The sequence below is a fragment of the Rhinolophus hipposideros genome, assembly GCF_964194185.1.
Source record: "Rhinolophus hipposideros genome assembly, chromosome: 8".
Lineage (NCBI taxonomy): Eukaryota > Metazoa > Chordata > Mammalia > Chiroptera > Rhinolophidae > Rhinolophus > Rhinolophus hipposideros.
This window is the reverse complement of record NC_138054.1, coordinates 17,638,666-17,665,534: the sequence shown is the minus strand read 5'-3', so window position 1 is coordinate 17,665,534 and position 26,869 is coordinate 17,638,666. Positions and strand designations below refer to the sequence as shown.

General features: G+C 37.5%; 1 protein-coding gene across 2 annotated transcripts in view; it reads right to left on the bottom strand.

Moving 5' to 3' along the window:
* Positions 1–26,869, bottom strand: part of CAP2 (cyclase associated actin cytoskeleton regulatory protein 2) — a 142,082-nt gene that overhangs the window by 32,112 nt on the left and 83,101 nt on the right. For both annotated transcript variants that reach the window (XR_013993898.1, XM_081057890.1), the window contains exons 5-7: positions 20,903–21,046; positions 20,482–20,567; positions 16,793–16,898 (exon numbers count right to left, since the gene is read on the bottom strand). Coding sequence is in view for 1 of the 2 variants with exons in the window: in XM_081057890.1 (XP_080914016.1) it covers positions 16,793–16,898; positions 20,482–20,567; positions 20,903–21,046 (336 nt within the window). In the remaining variant the exon portion in view is untranslated. The remainder of the gene's footprint in view (positions 1–16,792; positions 16,899–20,481; positions 20,568–20,902; positions 21,047–26,869) is intronic.

Genomic DNA, 26,869 nt, shown 5'->3' with positions numbered 1-26,869 from the left:
ATTAAGCAAAAGTGAAACATAACTGCTTAAGTGGAAAAAAAAAATCAGCTACAAAGAAAAGTTTTCCATCTAAGATTTCTTGCTTAATAACTAAATTGTTTGGACATTTTCGATTTCCACCTTTTAATTTCTAAGATTTTTCAAACCCAACAACAGGGGTAGCAGGTGATTTGGTCTAAATAGAGCCTAACTATTTAATAGATGGATTGAAAATGAATTACAATAAGTAGGGCTCACTTGTCAGTTCATCAAACAAACATTTATCGAAAGCTGCCTTGCAAGGACCTGGGTGTATGATGAAGTAGGCATACATCCTGTTTGTTAAAAAGCTTATCATCTAGTGGGAGTGTCAAGTGCACAAATAAGTAATTGTAGAAGCAGTTTGATATGTGTCACGCATCACATGAGTACCAAGGGGTTGTGACCAGCTCTCCTCAGGAGAGGAGTCAGGGGAGCCAGAGAAGGGGCTGTGGTGGCTTAGGCCGGGGCCATACCATCCAGTGTTTTGTAGAGGACAGTGGTCCTACAGGGAGAGACACTGAGGGGTTTTAAGCAAGGGAGAAAGAAATGTATATATAGATAACATTGATCTCCCACTCTAAGAATAGGTCAGGCAACCTATATCTTGGCTCATGTCTTTACCAATTTTTTAAAAAGCAGAAAACAATAAAATGAAAAAAAAGATAATGTGATAGATAGCCTCTTGGAATAAGTGGACTATGTCCCTCATAACAGAGGTTTTATTACGATGTTTCTTCTATAAAACAAGCTTAGTGAATAATGTTTTGAGCCACCTGTCTTTAAGTATTTGTGGAGATCATAGATAAAGCTGCAAAATGAAACAGCTGCCGTGCAGTGGTTCTGTTGATGGGTTTTATCATTCCCCTGCCTCCATCCCTCCCTCATGGCCACCACCACAACTCCCCTTCATGATCACACACATATGGCTGTCTTCTGTTTCTTGGTTAGATTCTCTCATTAGCTGTCCATTTAGAAGCCATCCTGGCCCATTAATCACCTAGTAGCAATGACAACTTATATTTGCCCAATTATACATTTTAAAAGCAGTTTAAAAATCACAGAGCCATTTTAGTCACAAATACACTTACATCAACACGCTAAAACTACAGGAATTCACAATGTTTTACAATTGAACATTTATTAATTTTTCCAAAGACAAAGAATCTCAAATGATCTTGTGTAATATGGCAGATAAAATAAGAGGATGATTACCTCTGATATACTACAATAGGAAGGAAGGGTTAAGAGAAAGAACTACCAGTTTCAGACCTAAAGACTGACTTTTTACACATAAGTCAGACGGTTTTCATAGCAGCAAGAAATGCTTCACAAATTTGTGATTTAGGGTTTGTTTATATTTTAGATGTCAAAACTAGTTTCTATTTTCTGCAAGATGTACTTTCATCAAGAATTGAGTGAAATTGATACATTTCCAAATTTGTCAATTTCTAAGTACTTGCAAACTTTACATTCATATTTATGTCACGCTTTTATTGGCAGACAACTATAATCAAAAAAAAGGATTGCCCATAAACTAACAGATGATCCTCCAGTACAACATAAGTGTAAGCCAAAGTGAATTTATGACTTTAGTCTCTATTCTCATATTCTTATCACTTCCTATAATTTTGAGACTTCTTCTTCCAGTGAAAACAAAGTTTCTGGGGTCCTTTCCAAGAAAACAGAATTGTTAAAAATACTACAATAAACTGCTGCATAATATTTTAAGCGTATGTTTATTAAAATTTTTTAAAAAGTGAATTTAGGGAATATCTCCCATTTTATCTATTGTAACAGAACACCACTCAAATTTTAGGTTTCCATGAAAGTACCAACAGTGTTTATATGCAGTTGCAATAAAAAGATGGCCCCACAATTGCAAAGGAAATGTTGGGGGCCCATTTCGATCACTTTCCTTCAAAGTCAAGATTCCAAACACCCTTATGCCAAGAGAGAAGTAAAGAGGGAAGGTAATAAGAACCTAAATCTCATGGTTTCATCAATGACTTCTGATGGCTTCACTCTTTCCTACTGTCCCCACTCTCCTGTGGTCTCTGTATAACATGCTTTTGAGGACCTGGAGAGATGTGAGCTATAGCAATAGATGAAAAAAGAACAAAAAATACAGTCCCTTCAGAGAAGGAATAACAGCTTTAAATTGGAAAACAGTCTGGGAATGACGTACACAGTCTATCTTAGTGGAAACCAGTAACTTAGTATTTTTATGCTGGTTCTAATTTACATATTGAATATGGCTCTTTAAAAAGCATAGGTGGTGATTTCTGTTCTATAGAAAGTAGAAATGTTTGATAAAAGCAGACCAAGCCCTCAGAGCAGAGTCCAGAAGAGTATATTGAACATATTCTAATTTGATCAAGCGATGCGGCTATTTTGCATAAATTGTCTGGATAAGCAGCCTTAATTATTACTTTGGCCTTGCTTTGCTCCTGCTATCAGAACCAAATCTGGAATTTCCAGATTGTCTTTTCTCCTTGTCTGCCAGCATTGGCAGATTGAAAATAAAATTTCTCATAAAAAGAAGGAAAGATAAAATTAAATTTTCCATGGGAAAATTTTCCAGAGTTAAAGATAGCAGAGAATACCCATCAAAGAGACAAACTATAGATAGCCAACAGTTGTATGAAGACCAAGAGTGAATGACATGTGGCTTGAATTGTCTGGACAACTACTTCATTTGGCTACAAAGCCTAGGTCTGAACTATCATTTAATTAAAGTTTTTGATTTTCTTTCAGATTTTAGGGTCCTAAAGAAACTATTTTATTCCTCAAATTATCCATACTTGGTAGATGGCAGAGGTGGAGGTGAGGCAAAATAATAGCTGTTACAAAGATGATTTATATTTGGCTCTATATTATATATATTATTTACTTAGAAAAAAATGAAAAAATAGCATCAATATCAGCTGAGCTTTATAATTGAGGCACTCTAAGACAGAATAACTTTTGCCTCAATTTCAGTTCCAAAATTCACAGGAAAGGTTAATTGGCGCTTAGGTCTGGGAAAAGGTCTGTAATTAGCTTAGTTTCCATGAAGGGTGCAACCTGGACCAACAGACACTGGTCTGGGCTCCATTCTATGTGATACTCTATGAAGGGCTTGCTTTACGTTTAGAAGACAATCTGCACCTTTACCCCTTCCCTTTTTAAGAATACCTTTTGCCTAATCTAACATTAGATTGCATCTCTTGAGTTTATACCTACTGGGAATAAAGGGCATGTGGTGGCAAGTGACAGGTACAGGGGAGACACGCAACCAATATGCCGCTGCCTGTAATAAAAGGCATCATCCATTTCCATTACTATCATTTGATAGAAGGAATAAAGAAATATTATTTATGTGGCTCTTGAACAATGGACACAACCTGTAATTAATGGAATCACACTATGAAAATTTCATTGCGAAGAAATGTGATTACAAATTAAGGTGTTACACATAGCACATGTGTTTGGGTCCTGTACCAGGCACTGTTGCACATCCCAGATGGAACGGGCACAGGACCCTGCTGTCAGTGAACGCACAGCCTTGCAGGAGAAAAGACACTTCTGCATTCTTAGACAACAAGCACTTGCCTCTTGGACTTCGTGTCTTAGCTCAGGCTGTGACTTTGTTTGGATGGAAGGCTCTTTGCCATTTTACTAACTGGAAAACACTTAAACATCCTTCAAGGCTCAGCTCAAAGTTTTCTTCTGTCATAGGTTTTCTTGAACTTTCCTAAGAGGAAATTTCCTATTTCTCTATTACAAGGACCGGTTCAAAACACCCTTGTGATGATGCCTCACATTATATTGTAATTATTTGTCTATGAATTCAGGTTTGGTCATTTCCTGAGCTTGAGCTCTGAAGAACCATTCATGATGCATTTTAACATCACCTGTAATGCAGTCCAGTGCCTGAAACATGGTAGGTGCTGAAGTAAGTAAGCACCTGTTTTATAAGGTAGGAAGTGCTAAGTATCCTCAGAGGAATACAGATTTTTAAGAAATGTTACAGAGGTTCTGTGGTGGGAAAGGAGAACTTCCAGCTTGGGGAAGGACATGGTGATAAGCAGAGCAGGTCAGAGGGGTTTGGGGAACAAACCATTTGAAATAGACTTTGAAGAATGGATGGATTGGATTTGAAACAAGGAAGCAAGATTCCCCAAAACAGGGGACGTGTGTGTTGTCATTACAACAAATAGATGCAACTGAACTGTTAGTAATCACAGAAGAATTTACAGATCCACATTAGTGTTGTCTTTCCAAGTATTACCTTCTGATGCGACACACTGACTTAATAAAATGACTACTACTCTAAACTTTCTTTTAGGATTGCTTTCAGATCTGTTTACAAAAACATACATACCAAACAATCACTCATGCCTTTGTACTCGCTCCCTTTGACTGAAAAGAATATTATTTTAATCAATTCCTCTTCAAAGAGGGTCTCAATTGTTTTTGGCCATTTGAAAAGATAAAACTCGCTTCTAAAGAAGGAAGATTTGCTACCACTTAGTATCCTAAAAAGGGTGACCCAAACAAATGCTTATGTGTCACTGTCTTTTCTCACTGGGGAGGGACAGGGAGATGGATGACACTAGTCAGCTATGAAGGTGATTACTAGGAGGCCCCGTCTCAGGAAGTGGGAGGGTTCTAGAGGAGTGAAGGCTCAGAGGCTGGACCCTGTGGCATGGTACGTCAGCGTCAATGAGAACCTGGGGTGCCCAATGTGGCTCCACTCTGGGCTGGGACTGACAGTGAGTTGACACAGTAAAGTCTCCTCCTCTCTAGGCACGCCAGCTCTGCCTGCACCCTTCCATCAAACGTCCTGATTTTCCTAACAGGGGCTGGAGCAGAGAGCGGGCAACAGGATACCCCCAAGTTCAGCAATACCTTCAACATTACACATTAAAGAATTTTAAATAAGCATACCTTAAAATATTCCCAAGGTGATGGTTTAAATAAATTAGGGACGTATATTAACTTGCTGGCCCTAGCTTGGGTTAGAGAGTTCGAGTTCTTGTTATGAAAATGTTCTAGTAAATGAAATAATCTTGATCGTTAAAGTAGGCAGTTTTAAAAGCAACTACTGTTTTGATTTAAGGAGAGAGAGTAAATACTCTAAAAACATTTATGTATTCTTATCAACTAAAAATAAAGCTCAAAGGTATTTATGATATAATAAAAATAGTTCTAAGTATAAATGCTTACTTAGAGCTTCACAGAACAACTAACTTTAAACTATTGTGTATAAAATTGTAATATTTATTTATTTAAAGATTTTTATTAAAATATAGCTAACATACAACATGATATTAGTTTCAGGGGTACACCATAATTATTCAACATTTATATACCTAAAGAAATGATCACCGTGATAAGTTCAGCAACCATCTGACACTGTACCACGCTATCACAATATTATTGACTATTCTCTACACTGGATATTACATCCCCATAACTTATTTTATGCCTGGAAATTTGGACCACTTATTTCCCTTCACCTTTTCCTCCCTTTTAAAATTTTTCAGTTACGGTTGACATTCAATACTATTTTACATTAATTTCAGGTGTACAGCATTGTGGTTAGACATTTATATAATTTAAGAAGTGATCAATCCCCCTGACTAGTCTAGTACTCACCTGGCACTATGCATAGTTATCACCATATTACTGACTATATTCCCTACATTTTACTTTACATCCCCATGAGTATTTTGTAACTACCAGTTTGTACTTCCTAACCCCTTCACCTTTTTAATCTATCACCCCAACAAATCTAGTACCCATCTGACACCATAGTTATGACAATATTTTTGACTGTATTCCTTATGCTATACCCTACATCTCCACGACTACTGTGTAACCACCAATTTGTACTTCTTAATTCCTTTCTCTTTTTACTCACCTCAAACTCCCTTGCATTTGGCAACCATCAATATGTTCTCTGTATCTACGAGTTTGTTTCTGTTTTCTTTGTTTATTTTGCTCTTTAGATTCCACATAAAAATGAAATCACATTACATCTGTCCTTCTCTGTCTGACATACTCCACTTAGCACAGTACCCTCCAGGTTCATCCATGCTGCCACAGATGGCAAGAACCCATTCCCTTCCCTGGCCAAATAATGCTCCATTGCATATATGTACCATCTCCTCTTTATCCATTCTTCCATCGACAGACACCCAGGCTGCCTCCATATCTTGGCCATTGTAAACAATGCTGCAACGAACATATAAATGCACATATCCTCTCGAAGTAGTGTTTGGTTTTCTTCAGATAAATCCCCAGAAGTGGGATTACATGGTCCTTCTTTGTCTCTTATTGTAGTCTTTGTTTTAAAGTCTATTTCGTGTGGTATAAGTATTGCTACCTCAAATTTTTTGTTGTTGTTATTGTTGTTTTCTCATTTCCATTTTCTTGAAATATCTTTTGCCATTCCTTTACTTTCCGTCTGTGTGTCTCTCAATCTGAAGTGAGTCTCTTTTAGGCAACATATGTAAGAGTCTTGTTTTCTTATCCATTCAGCCCTCCTATGTCTTTTGAATGGAGCATTTAATCCATTTACACTTAAAGTAATTGTTGATAGATATGTAGCTATTGTCATTTTATTATTCATAATTTTGATCTTTTTTTTTCTTTTCCATCTTAAACATTCCTTGTAATACTGGATTGGTGATGATGAACTTCTTTAGCTTTTTTGTTTTTGTCTTGGAAGCTCTTTATCTGCCTTCAATGCTAAATCACAGCTTTGCTGAGTAATCTTCGTTCTAGGTCCTTGCTTTTCATCATGTTGAATATTTTGTGCCAATCTCTCTGGCCTGCATAGTTTCTGTTGAGAAATCAGCTGACAATCTTCTGGGAGCTCCCGTATAAGTTACTAGTTGCTTTTCTCTTGCTGCTTTTAGGATTTTCTCTTTGTCTTTAACCTTTGCAATTCTAATTATAATGTGTCTTGGTGTGGGCCTGCTTGCATTCATCTTGTTTGGGACTCTCTGTGCTACCTGGACTTGTATGTCTAGGTTAAAAAAGTTTTCAGTCATTATTTCTTCAAATAAGTTCTCAATCCCTTGCTTTCTCTCTTTTCCTTCTGGTACCCCTATGATGTGAAGCGTTGTTATGCTTGATTTTGTCCCAGATGTCTCTTAAACTATCCTCATTTTTTTGGATTATTTTTTCTTTTTGTTGTTCTGATTGGGTGTTTTCTGCTACGTTGTCTTCTAAATCACTTTTTCAATCCTCTGCTTCATCTAGTCTGCTGTTGATTCCTTCTAATGCATTCTTCATTTCAGTTACTGTATTCTTTACTTCTGACTGGTCCGTTTTTATTGTTTCTATGTCCTTTTTGTATGCTTGCTATCTCTTTGTTGAAGTCCTCACGGAGTTCCTTGAGCATCCATATAACCATTGTTTTCAACTTTGTATCTGGTAGGTTGGTTGCCTCCATTTTGTTTAGTTCTTTTACTGGAGTTCTCCTGTTCTTTCATTTGGGATGTGTTTCTTTGTTTCCTCATTTTGGTTGCTTGTTTGTGTCTATATATTTGGTAGATCTGCTATGTCTCCCAGTTTTGGCCAGGTAGCCTATGTAGTAGGTGCCCTGTGGGACACAGTCCCCATGGTCACCTGCTCCAGGTGCTCCAGGTGTGTCACTTTTGTGGGTTGTGTGCTCTCTTGTTTTAGTTAAACCTTGATTACTATTGGCATGTCAGTGGGTAGCATATACCCTCAGTCTGACTGGTTGTGGGGTTTAGCCACGTCCATAGCTTATGGGCTGCTGTGCAGGGTGAGGTGTGGTTACCCCCCTGAGTGGAATTCACTCCACCAGGTTCTGATGTCTGTTGAGACCACCCTTTGTGTGTGCCGCTTTGGGGCCTAATTGGGTGGTGTTCTGCTGTGGTCTGAAGCCAAGCTCCAGGTGTGTTGGTTCTGGGGCCTCTTGGGAGGGGTTTTGGTGTAGGCCCAGGTCACCCACTGCCTGTGACCAGTTGGGGACTACTTGGTAGGAGCAATAAAACGATCTGCAGTTGTTTGTCGCCTGTGCTAACCCTGGAGGTGGGTGGGAGAAGCCCCACTGTGAATCAAGGATATCTGCCACCAGTTCCAGGCCTGGGGTAGCCCTTCAAAAAGCCAGAACACACCAAGGCCTCCTGCCACCTGCCACTCTTTTAAGGTTCAGCCCCTGATAAAATCTTGTGTGGTACATGAGTTGAGTGAGGCAGGGTCTGAGGGACTCATTAGAATGGGAAGAGTTGTGGTCACTAGGTTAATGTAGACTCTGGTTTGGTGCCAGTACTGAGCCTGGAGCTACTCAGCAAAAGTTCCAGAGCACACCAAAGTCAGCTGTTATCCGCCTGGGTCCTGGGGACTCCAATAGCTTTTTCCCCCCCTACTTTTATTTTTTTTCTGAATTTTTCTTTTTTATTAGTTTCAGTTGTACAAAACAACGTAATAGCTAGACATTTACACCCCTCACAAAGTGATAACCTCCCTCCCTCAATCTACTACCACTCTGATATCATATGTAGCTGTTACAATTTCGTTGACTCTATTCCCTATGTTGTTCTCCACATCCTGTGTGTGTGTAGGAATATATATGTGTGTGTGTGTGTGTGTGTGTGTGTGTGTGTGTGTGTATAAAATTACAATTGACATTCAGTATTATTCAGCTTCATTTTCAGGTGTACAGAGCAGTGGTCAGACATCTGCACAATCTGTGAAGTGGTCTCTTTAATAAAACATGAGTCCAATAGTTTTTCAAGAAAGAGTACAATGTGGGTATGGCTTGGTTTTGGCTGAGAAAGTGCTGCTGGAGTTGGGCAAGTTGGGTGGGGTGAAGTCTCAGTGAGTCAGCAGGGCCAAGCAGCAGAGCTCACCAGACAAATCAGATTCAGATTTGACCGCAAGTATAGGGGGAGGGCTCAACACATTAAAGATGATACCTGCCTGCCAGCTGCATGGGAGAAGGACCTCACACAGGGAAATTGAAATCCTCCAGCGTTCACCCCGAGGCCACACACCTCATTCTGTTCCCCACATGCCTCTGACCATCCCTGAGTCACGGTCCCTTTGCTGGAGCCCAAGGTGAGTGCCTACAAGTGAGTGAGTTTGTGTGCAGGCCCTTTAAGAGGATACCTGGGTTTCCTGTAGCCTTCTGTCCCACCCAGGTGGTCAGAATCCCCAATGTTTTTCACAACCAGATGTTGTGGGGGCTCCTATTCCCAGCACTAGTACTCTGGGCTGGGGAGGCCAGTGAGGGGCTGGGGTCTCTTGCTCCTCTGGAGGGTTATCTCTGTGGCCGAGATAACCCTCCTAGTTCTCAACTGCCACATGGAAGTTTGGGGCTAGTTTGTGTCTCTGCCCCTCCTACCAGTCTCTATGTGGCTTCTTTATAGCCTTAATTATAAAACTTCTGATCACCTAGACTTCAGGTGGTTCTTCAGGTTGATTGTTCTATAATTTAGTTGTAATTTTAATGTATTCATGGAAGGAAGCAGGCACAGTGTTTATCTATTCTGACATCTTGCATCTCCTCTAGAATACTTTTCTGTAGATATTTATGTTTGACCTACACTTATTCTACTGGAAATATAGTGCAGGTAAAAATAAAACCCACAAATAATCCCCAAACCTGAAAAGGCAAAAATTGAAGCTATAAGCAGTAATCTATCAAATCAGACAACTGGTCAATAAATAATCAAGAAATCATTATAAACCTTCTTACTCCTTAATTCTATAAACGTGCATCTACCTCCAATTCTCCAGAAACCGCTTTCTAAAGGTCACTAATAAAATAGATGACGGCAGCCTTTTTCCAATCCTTACTCAACAATTGTCACAGTTGATAGTGGTAACTAGTCTATCTTTCTTTCAGCTTTGAGACTCTTGACTCTAGTTCTTTTATTTGTCTACTTGACTGATTTACACAATGTTCTAAATAATGGTATCCCCCAAGGTTTTATTGTCCATTGTATTCTTTTTTTCTATCTTCTTGTCTATTTAACTATCATCTCTAGGTTTCCCCACCTTCCTTCAGTGAATTTCAAACCTGCATTTCACCTGCCTGCTACACCTTTCCACCTCAATGGATGTCTCACCCAAACACAGCATGGCAAAAGCTCACGTGAATATTTTTCTTGCTCCTCTACTAACTCTATTGATTTCCCTATTTTTATTGATGTTACTATCATTCCCCCAGATTTCTGGATTGGAAACTGTGGGTTTAGATTTGATAGCTCTCGCCCTCTCTTTTTGTGTCTCTTCCCTTTATCCTCCAACTCAGTGTCCACGTCATCTTTTTTTGTATTGCCTTTGTTACATTCTCGATCGCATACAAATTATCCCACCCCTAATGATCCTCAAGTCTCCTAACATTTACGAAGACCTCTAATCTCTTCCATTTTCCATCTGTCTCACACAACTCCTAATTCTTATTTATAGTGTGTAACTTTCTGCTCAAAAATCTATGGAAAAGGAAAAAAAATCCTTGCACACCACATACAGACCAATCTTAAGATAACACATAAGGATTTCATCATCTGGCCCCAATTTGCCTTTCTGGTCTCACCTCTTCCCACTTTCAGCTCTGGAAAACTACCAGCTTTTCTCTTAAAATACTCTGTTCATGTCCTATGTGCACATGCTGAATTCTCTGTTAAGAATTGCCCTTTCCTTTACTGTCTGCCTAGGGAACTCCTACTCATTCTTCAAGACCCACATCAAATGTCAGCCCCTTTGCTGCCCTTGCCCACCCAGGAGTCTAATTAGTAAGGTTTATTTCCAACACAGCCTTGTATTGCCATGTATTTTTGTATCATAATTAAAACTTTCTGCTTGATTGCAGAAACTGTAGCATACATATAATACCTGGTATGTGTTCTATACATGGTGGGTTGCAATAAATAGTTACTAAATAAATTATTAAATAAATGAATGAGTGAAAATGAATGATCTCCATTGAGTCTCCCTCAAGTTGGATTCCTTTGGTCCAACTTGAACACATTAGAGCAGTGCTTTTCAAGCTTTAATATGAATATAAATCACCTGGGGAAATCTTGTTAAAATGCAGGATTTGATTCAGGTGGTCTGGTGTGGGGCCTGAGATTCTGCATTTCTAACAAGTTTCCAAATTGCTGCAGGCCCAAGAGCCACACTGCACTACAGGACTGGGTGTCCCGCCATGTTTTCATGGTCTATGCTATTCCTTATGCTTTGGGTTTACCTGTAGCATACTACTTGCCCTATTCTGTCATGTTGTATTTTTATATTGTCTTCAGCTGAAATGTGAGTTTTAGTGGACAGAAACTATGTCTATTCTGTTATGTATCCATCTTTGTATTTCAGCACCTTGCCCTGAATCTGGGGCATAGTAGGTGCTTAAGCATTGTTTAATTACGTAGTCTCTTCAAGATGAACTCACAGCCAGGTCCAACTTAACTCCATTATCTGTGTATTTGGAGCTCAGCTGTTATTCAATGACACTAACTAACTTCCTCTGAGCAGCCTGGATCTCTTACAGAAGAGAACAAAAGAAATTGGCCACCCAAAGCCCCTAAAGGGAGCTAAAAACCCAAGTGCAATTAAGCAGACTGAATGCAGCTGTGGTCAGGTAGACTGATGAGTGCCACTCTCTCTAGCCATACAGGAGATCAGCTGACACACCATCTGAGGCTTTATCCATTCACTTTAATAAATCTAAGGCATAGGTTTGGGACAAGTTTAAACCATTGTGTGTAAAAAGCTGGTATCACATGTACCTTGGACTTTTTGTGAAATAAATGTTTGTATACTCTGTCAAAAAATAGGAAAAATGATTATTAAATTTTTTCTTTAAAAATACATAAAATAATTCTGTTTTAAGTTGTAAATGAAAATTTAGTTGTCAAATATTTGAGTTTTTGGTTGTTAAATCAAGAGGAAGCCAGAGAGGTCAGAAGATTTGAAAACTTCAAGGCATACATATTTAATGACATGCTACAGTGTCTACATTACTTATAATAAGTCAGAATACCCTCTGGCTGCATTTTAATTTAATCACAAGCAAACTTAAATGTTTGTTTTGTTAATGGACATTTGACCTTTACATTGAGAAATAGCCTGAAAAGAAATATCTACTTAGAGGAAAAGGAGTGATCTAAAGTGTCTCGCTTGGAAAAAAATAAAACCCCACCTTGTTTATAACTGTAACCATTCCTAACTATTTGCATTTTCTGAAGGTTCAGGGGAGATTAGGATGGAAGACAATTGGTACATAGAATAGACTTTTTAAATCCACATTATTAACAGAAAGAATTATATCATTGTTACAAAAGACACTATACACATTCATTAATGTGCATTTGTATTCTACTCTACAGATAATTATACCCTGGTTGTTTCCAAAGCTAAAGTAATTCGGAAAGACATGTGAAGGAACAAGAATCTGTCAATGAGTTTAATACCAGTAAGTTAAGAAAACAACCACATTTTATCTTATTTACGAAATTCTTTTCATGACCTGTTCCTGGTCAGATCCATCCACACAGAACAGATTAATAGTTGGAATGTTGATCTAGACCATTCATAGAAAAAATAATTTTATGTCAATAATTATAAGTGTATAAATTAGGCCTTAGTCTTTTAGCTTTAGTTATCTGATTTGCAGGAACTACCAATGAATATTATAAATCTGACAAACTGCAAGGGATAATAAATAACAGTGTCTCTGTTGGGTTCCTGCCAAAAGATCAATTTATTCTACATAGAACATTTGAGACCTAACACTGAGAAAACTATGTAAATTAACATGGAAAAGTATTCCCAATAATTAAACTAACTGAAAACTACAAGAAGTTTCTGGTGGAGAGTCCTTTAGTCCATGGTCATATTGAAGAAAAACTGACTGGAATAAGATTCCATTGGCCACAGTAAATGTAACAAGAAATTCCAAACAGATTACTCCACAGCTGCTTCCCCCAAACTCCCCCCCCCTCATCTCCATGCCAGCACACACACACACACACACACACACACACACACACACACACACACACACACCTTCTTGCCAATCACTGTCCTGAAATATCGCTGGCCTGAAAGTTTTACATTTCGCTGTGACAACTAAAGGGAGCAACAGTTGTCTGACATAGCTGCAGTCTGAAAGTAAAGGTTAGGAGGTGGGAGTAGTCAAATACAGTTCCAAGTGCTAACTTAGGGGGAATGATTCTTTCTTAGAGTGATGTACCCTTGGGAACTCAGGGTCTCCAGCAACATGCAGTTGGTCATTAAAAACCCCATAGAGCGCAAATCTCAAAATCCAATTTGAAAAAAGAAAATGTTACTTAAAATACATGAAATGTAGATTTTTATATTAACAACTATAATTTCAAAAAGAATATTTTGTAATAGTTTTTTTTTATAACCTCAAAATCTTAGAAGAGGACAAAACATCAGAAAATCTTAGAAGAGGACAAAAACATCAGAAAATACGTTTCTATGAATATGTCTTAAAGCTTATTAAACGATTCTGTACCTATGATGTTATTTCTGAACTAACATTTTCTTACCATAATCATTCCTCACTTTTAACATCTGGCCAAAACTTTATAGTACTACTCTTCCATTAAAGAGATGAAGCAGATGCTCTGTCTTAGAGTGATTACCATTTTGAATACAATTTCCTGTAGAATAGTATGTTTGGTTGCCACAAGTTTTTTGTGGTGCATGTAGAGTATTGCATGGACTGTCCATTACGATGGAATGTGATTCTTAAAACTTCTGAATATTGTGGTATCAAAAAACACAAACACCACATCTTTCTACATTCTTTTAGGATCCTTATCATTTTATACATACATATTTTTTACATAGTTGTGATCAGTGAGCAAATAAATGAAATTGTTTTCTTTTTTTTTTTCCTTCCCAAATTCCATTTAATCAGATAATTCTAAGAGTCCTTTTCCTTTTCTTTGCAAGAATGCTGTGATTCTGGCTATAAATGTTTATCATTCATTTTGCTGGTTTGTCAACTGACCATAGTAAGTAAAGAGAAATTAGTTTGATTTATGCTGTGGATTGTTTTGGAATCTTTTAAATAGTTTTTAATACTTTAAATAGAAATTTAGATTTAAAATTAAAACTACAATTTTTATAATATACTTTTAAATAGCTTTTTTACCCCAACTCTTAGAAGAGGATAAAAATATCAGGAAATATGCTTCTATTCATATGTTTTAAAGCTTGTCAAAAGATTCTATACATATGATGTTATCTCTGAACCAACATTTTCTTACAATACTCATTCCTCACTTTTAATGTCTGACCAAAATGTGATCATACTACTCTTTCATTAAAGAAGTGAAGTAGATGCTCTGCTTTATAATGATTATCATTTTGAATAGAATTTTTCCATAGCATGATGTGCTCAATAAATAATAGCTATAATTATTATTATGGCAACGCTGTCCAATGCATGCTCTAAGGGTCATTTATGTTTTGTATAACTATAACATTTATGTCTTATAACATGTTTTTCAAAATGTGGGATGTGACCCATTAGTGGGTTGTGAAATCAATTTTGTGGGTCTCAGCCAGAATTTTATAAAAAATGAAATAAAATAGAAAAGAAAACATCTGAGTGCATTTCATGTGGTGAGATAAAATACTGTTTTGTGAAACTTGTTTTAGTATTGTGGGTAGGATGTATGTGTGGATAAAATGTACTTCTTACTATGGATTGTCTTAAAAGTTTGAAAGTCACTGTTAAAGGCATATATTTGTAATGAACATAATGGAAATATAAGTATTCATTCTAGAACAAAGGAAAAAAACCACATTAATTTTTCTATAATTAATAATCAATTCTTTTTTATATTCAAAACACAATTACTCAACTCTCTATATTGCATTAAAAGTATTCAAGCCATTTAAAAATAATTTTCTATTCATTTTCCATGGGCCCCATTAGAGAATTAATAGGCTAGCATTTGTTGACATGAGTATTTTCCACAAGTGGATTCTCGTTTGTTTTCCATTTATCTACCATGAAATAATAATACATCCAAGGACTTTTGATGCTTACTTTGTTATTCTCTCATGATGATCTACCTCCATGGTGAACATGTGACAATTCTCCTTTATGACAAATTGATTTATTACAAAACAGCATCTCATTGGAAATGTATGAAAAATAATTCCAATTAGTCTACACAAACACCCACCCATATCCACACATACCATCTGTATTAAACCCCTTCAAATGTTTATGAACTCTCTTCTCAGAAATCATAATATTGTAGGCAAAAGGAAAATAATCAATTTAGTTGTGTCTTTTACTGTGCATTTCAACTTATGGAAAAAATAGGCAACGTAGAAAATAAAAAGAAGAGTCAGTCTTTAGGGGTCAATGTTAACTTTTGTACAAGTATTGGGGAACAAATGCAGACGTCCCACATTCCCTTGAAAAATCACAAACTCTGCCTTGGTGTTAAGCCAATTCTACTGACATCAACATTCAGAATGAGGGTTAGGTGCTGGAGTAAGGCTATCAGGAGAGTGTGAGTTCTACCCTTGAACAGAATTCACAAATATGAAATTCACTAGTTCATCTTCTCAGTGCTTACTGTGACCACAGAAAGGTAATATTCATTTCTAATGGAAGGGATTTTTCCATAAGAAGCACTTCCCAAACAAGTATGCAGTCTTAAAAGGGCAAGGAAAATTCTAAGAGACCCCTAATTCACAATTTAGTCCAAACTATTTACTGAGTACCAGATACTGTGGGAGGAGCTGAAGACAGAGATGAGTTTCCAGTAGAGGGAGAGAGCTCCAAAAGCACACAAAAATTTATAATTCTATATGCTATGGGCTATGACTGAGGTATACTAAAGCTTTGAAGGAGACAGGGAGCAGGGCCATTCCAGATGGGGAGCTGATGGAGATCAATGGAAATTTCTTAAAGAGGTAGTGATGAAGCTGACAAGAGGAAGGGGTACTTTTCCCAGGGAATGCAGATCATGCAGCATGATATTTATTTGGGACATTGCAATAAAGGCTAAACCATATGAAATTTGAAAAATTTGAAACAACAACAAAATTGGATTTGGTTTGACCTAAGCATTGCATGTGTTCAGGAGTCCATAAGTAGTTTGGCAGGGCTGGGTAGAAGTAAGACAAGGGAAGATAGGAGAGAAGGCTGAAGAAGAGGACAAAAGTCAGATCAATATCTCACGTGGGAATTAAAGTGGCAACAGACACAGGCTGAGATTTTAACCTAGGACTAGAATATCACACAAAGTACTAGAATTGCCTAAGCGTTCAAAAATATTCAACAAACCTTAAAACACCAAAAGTGAAATAAAAAACATTAAAAAAGACAATTTATTCATTATTCTGTCTTCTTAAAATAATAATTTCAAAACGTCCTGTATCCCGCAATTTTTATCACAGTTTCTTAATGTACTCGTATATGTCATTTTAATACTCAAACTTTTGCACTCTATCACTTAGCTGACTAGTAAATCATTTCCCATGTAATTATTATATTATTTTTAATGGCTGTAGATTGTTTCATTGTGTTCTTATCATTGACAACTTAATCATTTTCTTTCTGTATGTCATGTAGGCAGTTTCCACATTTCCCTATGACAAATGACATTTTCATAAATGGTTTCTACTTATATGTGTATTTTATCTTATGCTTTCCTTGAAGTAAATTCTAAAGTGTAAGATTATTAGGCTACTGGGAAAGAATATTTTTATGGTGTTTTGTTTCCCAGGTGGAAGAGGACTTGGTACTTACTGTTTTGCTCCAGGTAAGGCCTGTAGTGTGGTGTTCCTTGATGTATGCTTGAAGCTCACTCCAAATGTTCAAATATGACTTCACCCAATCCACATGGCGCAAATCGCTTTGTTATAAAAAAGAGAGGTGTTAGGATCTACAACAAAATTTTTAAAAAATTGGGGGTGGGGGGCATATGGTAATACAGTAACTAAAGCTCCATATGACCCTAGAGCAATCGTCTTTCTATTCCAGTCACCGTGAACCAATTCCAAAGAGAACCTTGCAAGGAAGGTGGTCCGGGTCTCTGCTGAGAAATGTGGAATGCCCTGATCACCAGTTATAGAACAGAGAGGTTCACAAAGGAGAACCCCACAGAACCAAACCAATTCGGGATATGTGTCCTCATGTCACCTCTCATGGGGAGATGAATGTGGAGTGGAGGCCGTTTCTTTCTGTATTTCTTCTGATACAAAATGAAAAAACAATGTGCTTTCAGGAAGGAAAATGGTATTAAAAAGAAAAAAAGTTCTTTGGTTTGTTTTCTCATGCTTTGGTTGAATTATTCAATTGAAAGTGTAACCACATTAGAGAATTTTAGACTGGCAAGGAAGTTGTAAGAAAAACGCTTTCCTAGAAATGGATAACATTAATACTTCTAAAGGGATATTCACTTAAATTACCTTTATTTGATAATCATAATGACTATGCAAGCTAGGCAGTGTATTATCAGTATTTTTAGCCCAATTTTACTCAACCAAGATATAATAAAATGCTTACCTTTCATAACAGGATTAACATATAGGATTGAGAACAACTGTTAACAAATATTAAACTTATGATAGGCAAAAACAGTTGCATTTCCTTTGGAAAATTTTCACCTACTCGTACACATTTTTTTCACTTTGAATGAAATAGTAGTAAATGATAAAATAATGAAATATCTGTCAACAAAATTTTAATCATGAACCTGGGTCATTAATCTGAAGACAATCACTAAAGGATATCTCTATTATTAAAACTCTTGTCAATAATTACTTTTCTCTGGAGATATTTTGTTTTGTTGTCTTTGAAAAAGCTCCAAGTACCACCAGTTTAGAATCCCATTATATTAAGTCATGCAATTTAAGAAAAGTGAAATGGGGGAACTGAAGTCATAATTATTCACCTCTTTAAGAGGAAAAAAACATGAGTTTGGTTTTATTCTACATTTTTATATTTGCTGATTATATGAAACAAATCTGTGAAAAATCTCACCATCACTCTCTCACTTTCCCAGTTAAAATCCAAAAGCCTAAGTGTGGGGTCATAGATCTCTCACATCAGTTTCCTTATCCTATGAGGTTTTCTGAGGGTCTCAGTACAGAGCCCTGAACATATATAACTGCTATTATTAGAAAATTAAAATCATTTCAAAATGAATTTCACAGATATTTCTATATGTAGTTATTTAATACATATATGTGCATATGTATATATGTATATGTTCATACAATACACACATATGTCTGTAGGCATTATAGAAATAGCAGGCTGTGTGTTCAATATACTTCCTATTAAAAAATTTAACAAGCAATGAAGTCAAAATATGCGTAGTCAAATTCATTTTCCTTTTAACTATCACAGTATGATTTTTGACTTGAAAACATTTCTAGCAAAACTTGTAATAAGGAATAACAATATGGCATATTTTAGCCTGAAGTTGGTCTCTGAGAAAACACATTGAGCAGGACCCAACTACACTTCAGGAGCTGCAAACCCATCCTCAGTTTTCACTTACCCTGGAAGAAGCTATGGTAAGTGCATGTGATTATAATGATTATGACTCAGAGAAGCCAAACCTCTATAAAGTCAAAATAATTAACTTAGTCTACTCATTTATTGAAAAAGAGCCAAACAACCAGTCAAGCCAGTCATAAGGGCTGTATAGATGCAGACTCCACTGTTCATAGTCCTTGTGTTTAAATCAAAAAGAAGCCTGACTCAACTCCTTTACCCACAGGCCTGTCTGCCCATAGCAGCAGTGAGTGGCAAAGACCGCAGCGTCCTGCAGCCAGCACTGAGCTCTCAGTGAGGCACAGCTGGCGGGATGCACTGATACATGGGTGTTAAATGAGTGGTGCGCGGTATTCTGCTTCTGTCAGGTGCCACCCCTGTAAGCCAAGTGGTGGCTTAGGCCTGGTCTGACTACTTCTGGAAGCGAAATGAATGAATCCACACTTGTAGCTGCATTGCCCCAGCATATTCCACAGTCTTCAGGTGGTCCATTAAGTATAATTGAGTTGTCATTGATACTGCCAGAAGTACGCTTTCTACTCAATAGTTGACATGGAGGGACAAATACTGGACTCTACTTGTGTGTGTACAAAAACGCAGACAACCACAACCCTACTTGCTATGCTTCCACATGGAAGGAATCACTCATACTTATGGCCCCAACATAACCTCAGTTAGGGACTGGGAGGAGAGAGGAGCTGATGACCTGAGATAAAAACAAAAATGGCCTTCAAGCGTGATATGAAAAAAAGCAGAGGCCTATGGGATGCCTAAGGTATACTGAATGGGCATGTATAGGTGCGTGTCTGTGCATTCTGAAAAAAAAACCATGAAGTACAGAAGATTTTTTATGATGTGGAAGTCACTGTGGGTGAATGTTCATGCCGATACTTTTATGACCAGGTAACTTAACAAATTTAACTCATAACTTAAATTTGTTCTTTCCTGAACTGTTATTTTTATGTGAGAGTGACTGTCATACAATTCTGATGCTTTTTCTCATTCATATTGCACAATTCTATAGACTAATGCAACATGGCAACATTTGGAGTTGTATCATTGGACACAGTTGCCTCAACCATAGTTCTCTGGGTGCAGGAAGTGTGTTATTGGGTATACCTGTCTTCACCAAAGTTCCTTCAGGGTGGAAGAGGAAAGAGGCATGCTGATATCTCCTAAAGCTGCCCTTCTTAAAAGCTACAAGACCTGTTTTGCTAACATGGAATGACTAAACTCTATGAAAGGAATTTAAGAGACATTTTCCTGGATATTCATATCTAGCATCTCTCCATTTGGTCCCATTTTCAATTCTAATCCCATTTTAAGTCTCTCTAGGATCAATTATTTGTGTTGTAGAACACAATGACTTTTTAAAGCTGGTTCTTCTAGCAGGCAAAATCCCTTGACTCAGACTCACCTGTACTCCCAACAGCCCTGTGAATGGTTGTTATAACTGTCTCTCTATCCACCGCAATTGTATTTCATCTTAATGCAATCTCTCTTCTCATTGGTTTGTCTCATCTCATTTCCGTACTTCATTTCCTGATTCCTCCTTTCTTCTCTCTGCTCACCAACCAACTCTATTTTGACAATGTTAAAGTTTTGTGACCATATAGGGCTGGTCCATCACAAACCATCACAGAACTCTCTCATTATTGTGCGAATATGTAATAGATAACATGCATTCAAGTGGAGAGAGTTTATTCAATTAGGAGAGAATTGAGGCAGACTTTCTAAAACACATGTATTATCTGGAAAACAGATTTCACTTTCCACTTTGCTTTACCTGCAAAGATAGGATTTTTCTTTTAACACTTGTTGTAAACTAGTTAAAAGTCTTTGAAAGAAATCATTAATGAACTATATTAAAATTTAGAAACAAATGTCTAATAAGCAATCAACTAAAATTTTGGTCAGTAAAAGAAGGTACATACCTGTGTTTGTAGTCCTTTAAAACCCTGTTAGTGTAAAAGGTGGCAGCATCATTCATCTCCTTGACATAAGGACCGGGTTTGGGAGACTGAGAGAACGTGACCATCATCCAAGCATAGAAAAAAAAAAAAAGAGAGAATAAGAAAGAAAATGCCCTAAAGAAGAAGAAAAGCAATGGAGATGTTGACTCAAAAGCTAGAGGCAAATTTTGCTCTGTTAAGATCGATCAAACACTTTCCACATCTTAGAACACAGAGCACTGAACTTCGAGTAGGGTAAGAAAGAGCTGATGCAATCAGCCTGCCCGGAATCTTCCTTCAGTGTAACAGACAGAAGACAAAGGAGCTGGAAGGTAGCTATGGATTCTCTTAAATACTCCCAAAGTGTGACGAGGTACAGGGGCAGCCCTGCATCTGGACTCACCACAGCTATCCACCCCAGAGCAGGGATGCTTTCACTGACAGCCGAGAGATGGTTAAACATTGCACTGCCCCGGTTCCTTTCTCTGAAAGTTTGGATTTCCTGAATCTTTTCCGATATTGGTTTCAGAAGTGCAGCCACATCATTCTGTAAGCAAACATTGAGCACTGTTACTGAGAACAGAACTAAAGTGGACACCTCCCTCCATGTTGGCCTAAGGGGGCGTACTCAGCATTTGCCATTTGTTGGGGCTTTCTGAATAGAATGGATTTTTCTTTTTTTTTTGTTTTGTTATGGTAAGACTGTATTTTCATTCTCAGAAGTATGAAAATTGCCCTTAGTTTTAACATTATTAACGCTGTCTCCCAGGACATGGAAAATCCCCCAGCATATGATACAGCCCCTGTTGTAGAGAATCCTGCATGGAACAGACTGAAATTGAGTATGGATCAGTTATATTTTCAAATGGCATTCATAGATCACACGCTGCAATAACACAGGTCTAAAATCAGGCTGGGTGAGAGGTTAGTAAAAGGTTATCTTCCTATTCCTGTGGGAAAATGATGTGTGGGAGGGACCTTGCTTTTTCCAGAGTTACCACAATCCATATGAAAAAGTGGAAATCGTTCATGGAGGCTTTTTTTAAGAAAATGTGATGGCTTATAATATTTACAGTTACCTTCCTCTGGTTTGGCTTTCTACAATGCCAGGGTCAGCTTGCCTGGTGACCCTGGTGACTACTGATCACTCTCACTTATGATTAATTCAATAATTGACTTCTCTATCTATACAAAAAGGACTTTCAAAATTGTGTGAGCTGAGTTATGAAGTATCACAGAGATAGGTGCTTGTAACATCTCCCCATCCGCCCTCTTAGCATTGTCTACTTTCTTTGGTTTTGAAGAGCAGATATAAGGGTTACCTAATTGTGTATGTATGTGTGTGTGTGTGTGTGTGTGTGCGCGCGCTCCAAAGAAATAGCAACAGTCTTGTACTCCAGTTTTGTAAAACCAGTTGAAGAGGCTTTAGCAGTACTTTACTAAATCTTGTTTGAAGGAAATGAAAAAAGCCCCTTAAAGCTCTTCAATTTCTCTAATCAAGACTTCAGAGCAAAGGTTCCAGCACTGGCTACATATTGAAATCACTCGTGAGCTTTCAAAAACAGAAGCCTGGGTCCCACACCCAGAAAATCTGATTTAATTGGTCTGGAGGTGATCTGGGTTAGGGGACCCCAGGTGTAGATTTTAATCACTGCTATGGTGGTGATTTAACACCCCCAAAATAATTTCTACCAGGGGCAGCAAACCACTAGGGAAAAATTATGTTCAGCTGCAGCAGCTTCCAGATCTCGCTTCTCCTTCTTGACCCTTATACATACTCTCCCCTAAAAGAAATGTTGTTTGTAAGGGCTTTGGTATTAGAATAACCTTAGTTCAAATCTCAGCTCTGCCACTTCCTACTGTGTTTCCCCAAAGATAAGACCTAACCAGAAAAATAAGCCCTACCATGATTTTTCAGGATGACATCCCCTGAACATAAGCCCTATTGCGTCTTTTGGAGCAAAAATTAATATAAGACCCGGTCTTATTTTCGGGGAAACGTGGTACCTAGGGGTCTTGAGCAAATTACATATCAGAGCCTTGGTCTCTCATACGTAAATCTGAGATAATAATACTTACTGCCTTTAAGGAGATATGGCACTTTAAACCTCTGGCATATTAAACATGGGAGGTACACAACAGGTGGAAGTGATTGTTATTATTATGATGATGACGATGATGATGAAATTAGACCAGACTGAAGATGAAAAGGATGTCTCCTGCAATATGTGATATTCATTTGTTTCAAATAGATGACTATGTATTTTTTCAATTTTTAAAATTTTCAATTACACCTGATATTCAATATTATATTAGTTTCAGGTATATAGCATTGTGGTTAGACACTTCTATAACTTACAAAGTAATCCCCCCAATAAATCTAGTATCCACTGACACCATACATAGTCATTACAATATGATTGACTATATTCCCTATGCTGTACTTCACACCTCCATGAATATTTTGTAACTGCCAATTTCTACTTCTTAATCCCTTCACCTTTTTCACCCAGACCTCCAACCCTTCTCCTATCTGGAAACCATCAGTTTGCTCTCCGTATCTGTGATTTTGTTTCTGTTTTGTTTGTTTATTTTGTTTTTTATATTTCACATATAAGTGAAATTATGTGGTATTTGTTTTTCTCTGCCTGTCTTACTTCACTTGACATAAGAATCTCTAGGTCCATCCATTCGTCGCAAATGATAAGATTTCATTTTTTTTATGTCTGAGTAATATTCTATTGTATATATGTACCACCTCTTCTTTATTCTTTCCTCTATCGATGGACAGTTAGGTTGCTTCCATATCTTGGCTATTATAAATATTGCTGCAATGAACATGCCTTTTTGAACTTGTGAAATCTTTTGGATTTCTTCGGATAAATACCCAGAAGTGGGATTGCTGGGTCATATGGTAGTTCTGTTTTTATTTTTTTGAGGAACTTCCCTACTGTTTTCCATAGTGGCTGCACTAATTTGCAATCCCACCAACAGTGCACAAGGGTTCCATTTTCTTCACATTTTCGCCAACACTTGTTGTTTGATTTATTGATGATAACCATTCTGACAGGTGAGAGGTGGTATCTCATTGTGGTTTTTATTTGCATTTCTCTAATGATGATGACTGTGTACTTAAGAGAGGCCCCAAATAAAATCCACATAGGCTAACACGATTTTAGGATTACAGGAGTCTAAATTGGGTCATCTAGTTTAGCTTTTGACAGACTCAATCGAGTAGGTCACAATCAGTATTTTAAAAAATACGAGAGGAAATATTAGAGGACATTCACATGTAGTAAGGGTGGGTATTTTATGAACACTTGTTTCAGTTATGTAGTATGTGCATGGACACGTGTGTGTGTATACTGGTCTGCAAAATAAAATGTATATCTTATTATGAATTTCAGTCTAGAAGTTTGGGACATGTGGATTTAATCCAATTCTCCCCTTTTTCATAATTGGAATACAAGCTCAGGCAGATTACTAAATTAAGATCGGCTACCAAGTGTTAGTAGAGCTGGAGCTAGAACCCAAGACAGAGAAGCTGTGACACCCCCAAGACACTTCTCTATATTGGATACTCATAAAATTACAGTTAGCTCCCTATACACAGGTTTTTCTGTCAACAAGACTAGGGAAAGATATTGTGAAGAGATTAAGGGCTCAGGTCTGGAATGAGAATACTTGGGTTCAAGTCCTTGCTATCCAGTATGCCCACTGACTGTAGGACTTTCCACAAATTACCATTCCATTACCTCACCTGCAAAACAATGTCGATAATGGTACCCACTTCCCAGGTCTGTTGTGAGGTGTAAAGGAGCAAACAGGTCCATACTTCACACAGAGTTAGGTACACGTGGGTGCTCAACAAATGGTAGGTGATCTCCAACGTAAGTGCCAATTAAAAACTCCCTTACTGACCAGATGCACTGACCAGCTCTTTCCTGTCCCTCATATGCAAACACAACCAGAGCAACTTCCTGAGATATGCAGATAGATGGACAGAGGCATGTTTTTATTTGGGAGAAACAAAAAGAAATACTATAGGGAAAGAAAGCAAGGTGTTCTCCAAGTTCTCAGTGGACCTTTTAATTCTTCTATATTGAAGAAGAGAAAACCAAAAAAAGTTGCTGCAGAAGCTAGCCAGCTCTTGTGAAAAATTCATGAATACCGGTTCACCTTCTCACTCTCCCTTCTGACCGTTACAAAGAAAAAAATCTTATAGATTTGGCACGAAGACCCTAAATCAGGGTTGTTAATGGGCTGAATTATGTCCTTCCCAAATTCATAGGCTGAAGTACTAATCCCTGGTACTTCAGAATGTGACTGTATTTGGAGACAGGGCCTTTCAAGAAGTAACTAAGTTAAAATAAGGTCATTAGGGTAGATCCTAACCCATGATGACCGGTGTCCTTATATGAAGAGGAGATTGGGACACAGACAGGTAGACACTGGGAGACAGGAAGACACTGGGAGAAGGGAGATGATGGCATCTACAAGGAGAGAGGCTTCAGGAAAAACAAATCTAGAATTGTGTAAAAACACATTTCTGTTGTTTAAGGCCCCCCATCTGTGGTACTTTGTTCTGGCAGCCTGAGCAAAATAATATATGGCTGAAATGGCACTACAGGAAAAGCCAACAACTACCCCAAACCTTCAACAACAACCAAACAAACAAAAACCCTCTAAAGTCCCTGCCTCAAACTCAACTATGCCATGCTTGTTTGTAATGGTTGCTGAAAGTCAGGTTTAATTCCTCTCCCAGGAATCTTTAGAAGGCAAACACTACCCTCTTCGTGGGATTATTTTTATACCAAATTCAATACCCAATCAAAGGTGTATTATCAGTTTTCCCAGAATGCAGCTGATTTTTAATTTTGGAAAAACTACTAAAAAGCATCCTAATTTTCTCCAACAATTTGCTAAGCCATAATATTCTTCATGCAATGACATTTTTGAGAAAGGCCAGAATATCTGAATTGTTGGTGAAACCTGGCCTATTGCCCCAAAGGAAAAAAGAACCAGAAACTGTGTATTTACAATGTTAGATAGATTTATTAAGGCCATCTTTGTTTATTTCTAACTTCCCAAGAACAAACTCTAAAGTCCAAGGAGACAGAGTATTCTTGAAAATATTTTATACTGGTTATCTGATGAAAACATTATAAAGATTGAGAAAGTTTCCTTCTGCCTTAGTTTGGCAATTGTGTGAAGAATTGTCTTCATTAAAAAAAAAAAAAAGCAATGCCAAGAGAACTAAGTTCAACTGCTATTTGCACAACCCTAATAAACAGTACAGCTTTTATTTTGTGCCAATAGATTTCTCCTGCAATTTAAAGTAGGCTTACATTCTCCAGCTCATCCTGAACTTTCACAGCTGGAATCAAAAACAGAGAGTGAACATTAGAGTTATGGTGTGATTTCCATCAAGGCCGATTGTGTGGGGTGTCAGACAAAAAGTCATTCCAAAGCACTCTGGCAAAAGCAAATGGGGGAGACTATTAGTTTGAGGTACTTATACCTATTTAAGTATCAAGCATGTATTAGGCATACTCAACAAATACAGGTTGTGTTACATTGTTGTCAATTAACATTGCAAAAGGTCTTTCCACTGATAGAAGGAGATGTATTGAAGAGACACCCTGGGTTTTGTCAATGGTCGTGGCTCCTCAGAAACATCCAGAAGCTAGTGTGCTTTGGAATGACTTAAACTCTGTCAAGGTTACACAGCTCTCACTCAGATTATGTTTTTTAACTTATCACTCATGTTTCTTTTCTGAGAGATGTTTCCCTGAAAAAAAATCATTTTTCAAGGCTCATGTGAAGATTAGCTGAAACATCTCCCCTGCCCTTCCCCGGGTTTCTGAGCTTTAACAGAAGGTGAAAAAAAGCCAAAATGAAGGAGATCTATGCCCAAACTGCAAGGTTCAGCAAATGTTTCCAAGGGCTATTTTCATTTGATGGGACTGTACTCTGGAGCGTATTTCAGGACTTTCTGACATTAGTTTCTGCTTTAAAGTTGAAGAATTGAGACCCATTATCAACTTCATCTCAGTTTAACTCCAGAAATAATTGTTTTGCAGAAAGTAAAATTAAAGAGCTTTATCAGCAAGCTTTGGAGAAACTTTACCCAAAAAGGAAAACCAAATTCCCACTCATGCTGTTTTGTAAGGGATGGAACAAACCCTGGAAGTTTGACCTCAAAGATGTGTCATTGAGTAAAATGAAATAAGCCTGTTATTTCTGGAATCCAGGGTTTTTGTGTGTTCTGCATTCGGTAGAAAATGGATCAATCATTTGTTATTTCTTTTTAGGTCATTTCTTTTGATGATTATAAAATTAATACTCTGTGAAAATTAATGCTCTTTGT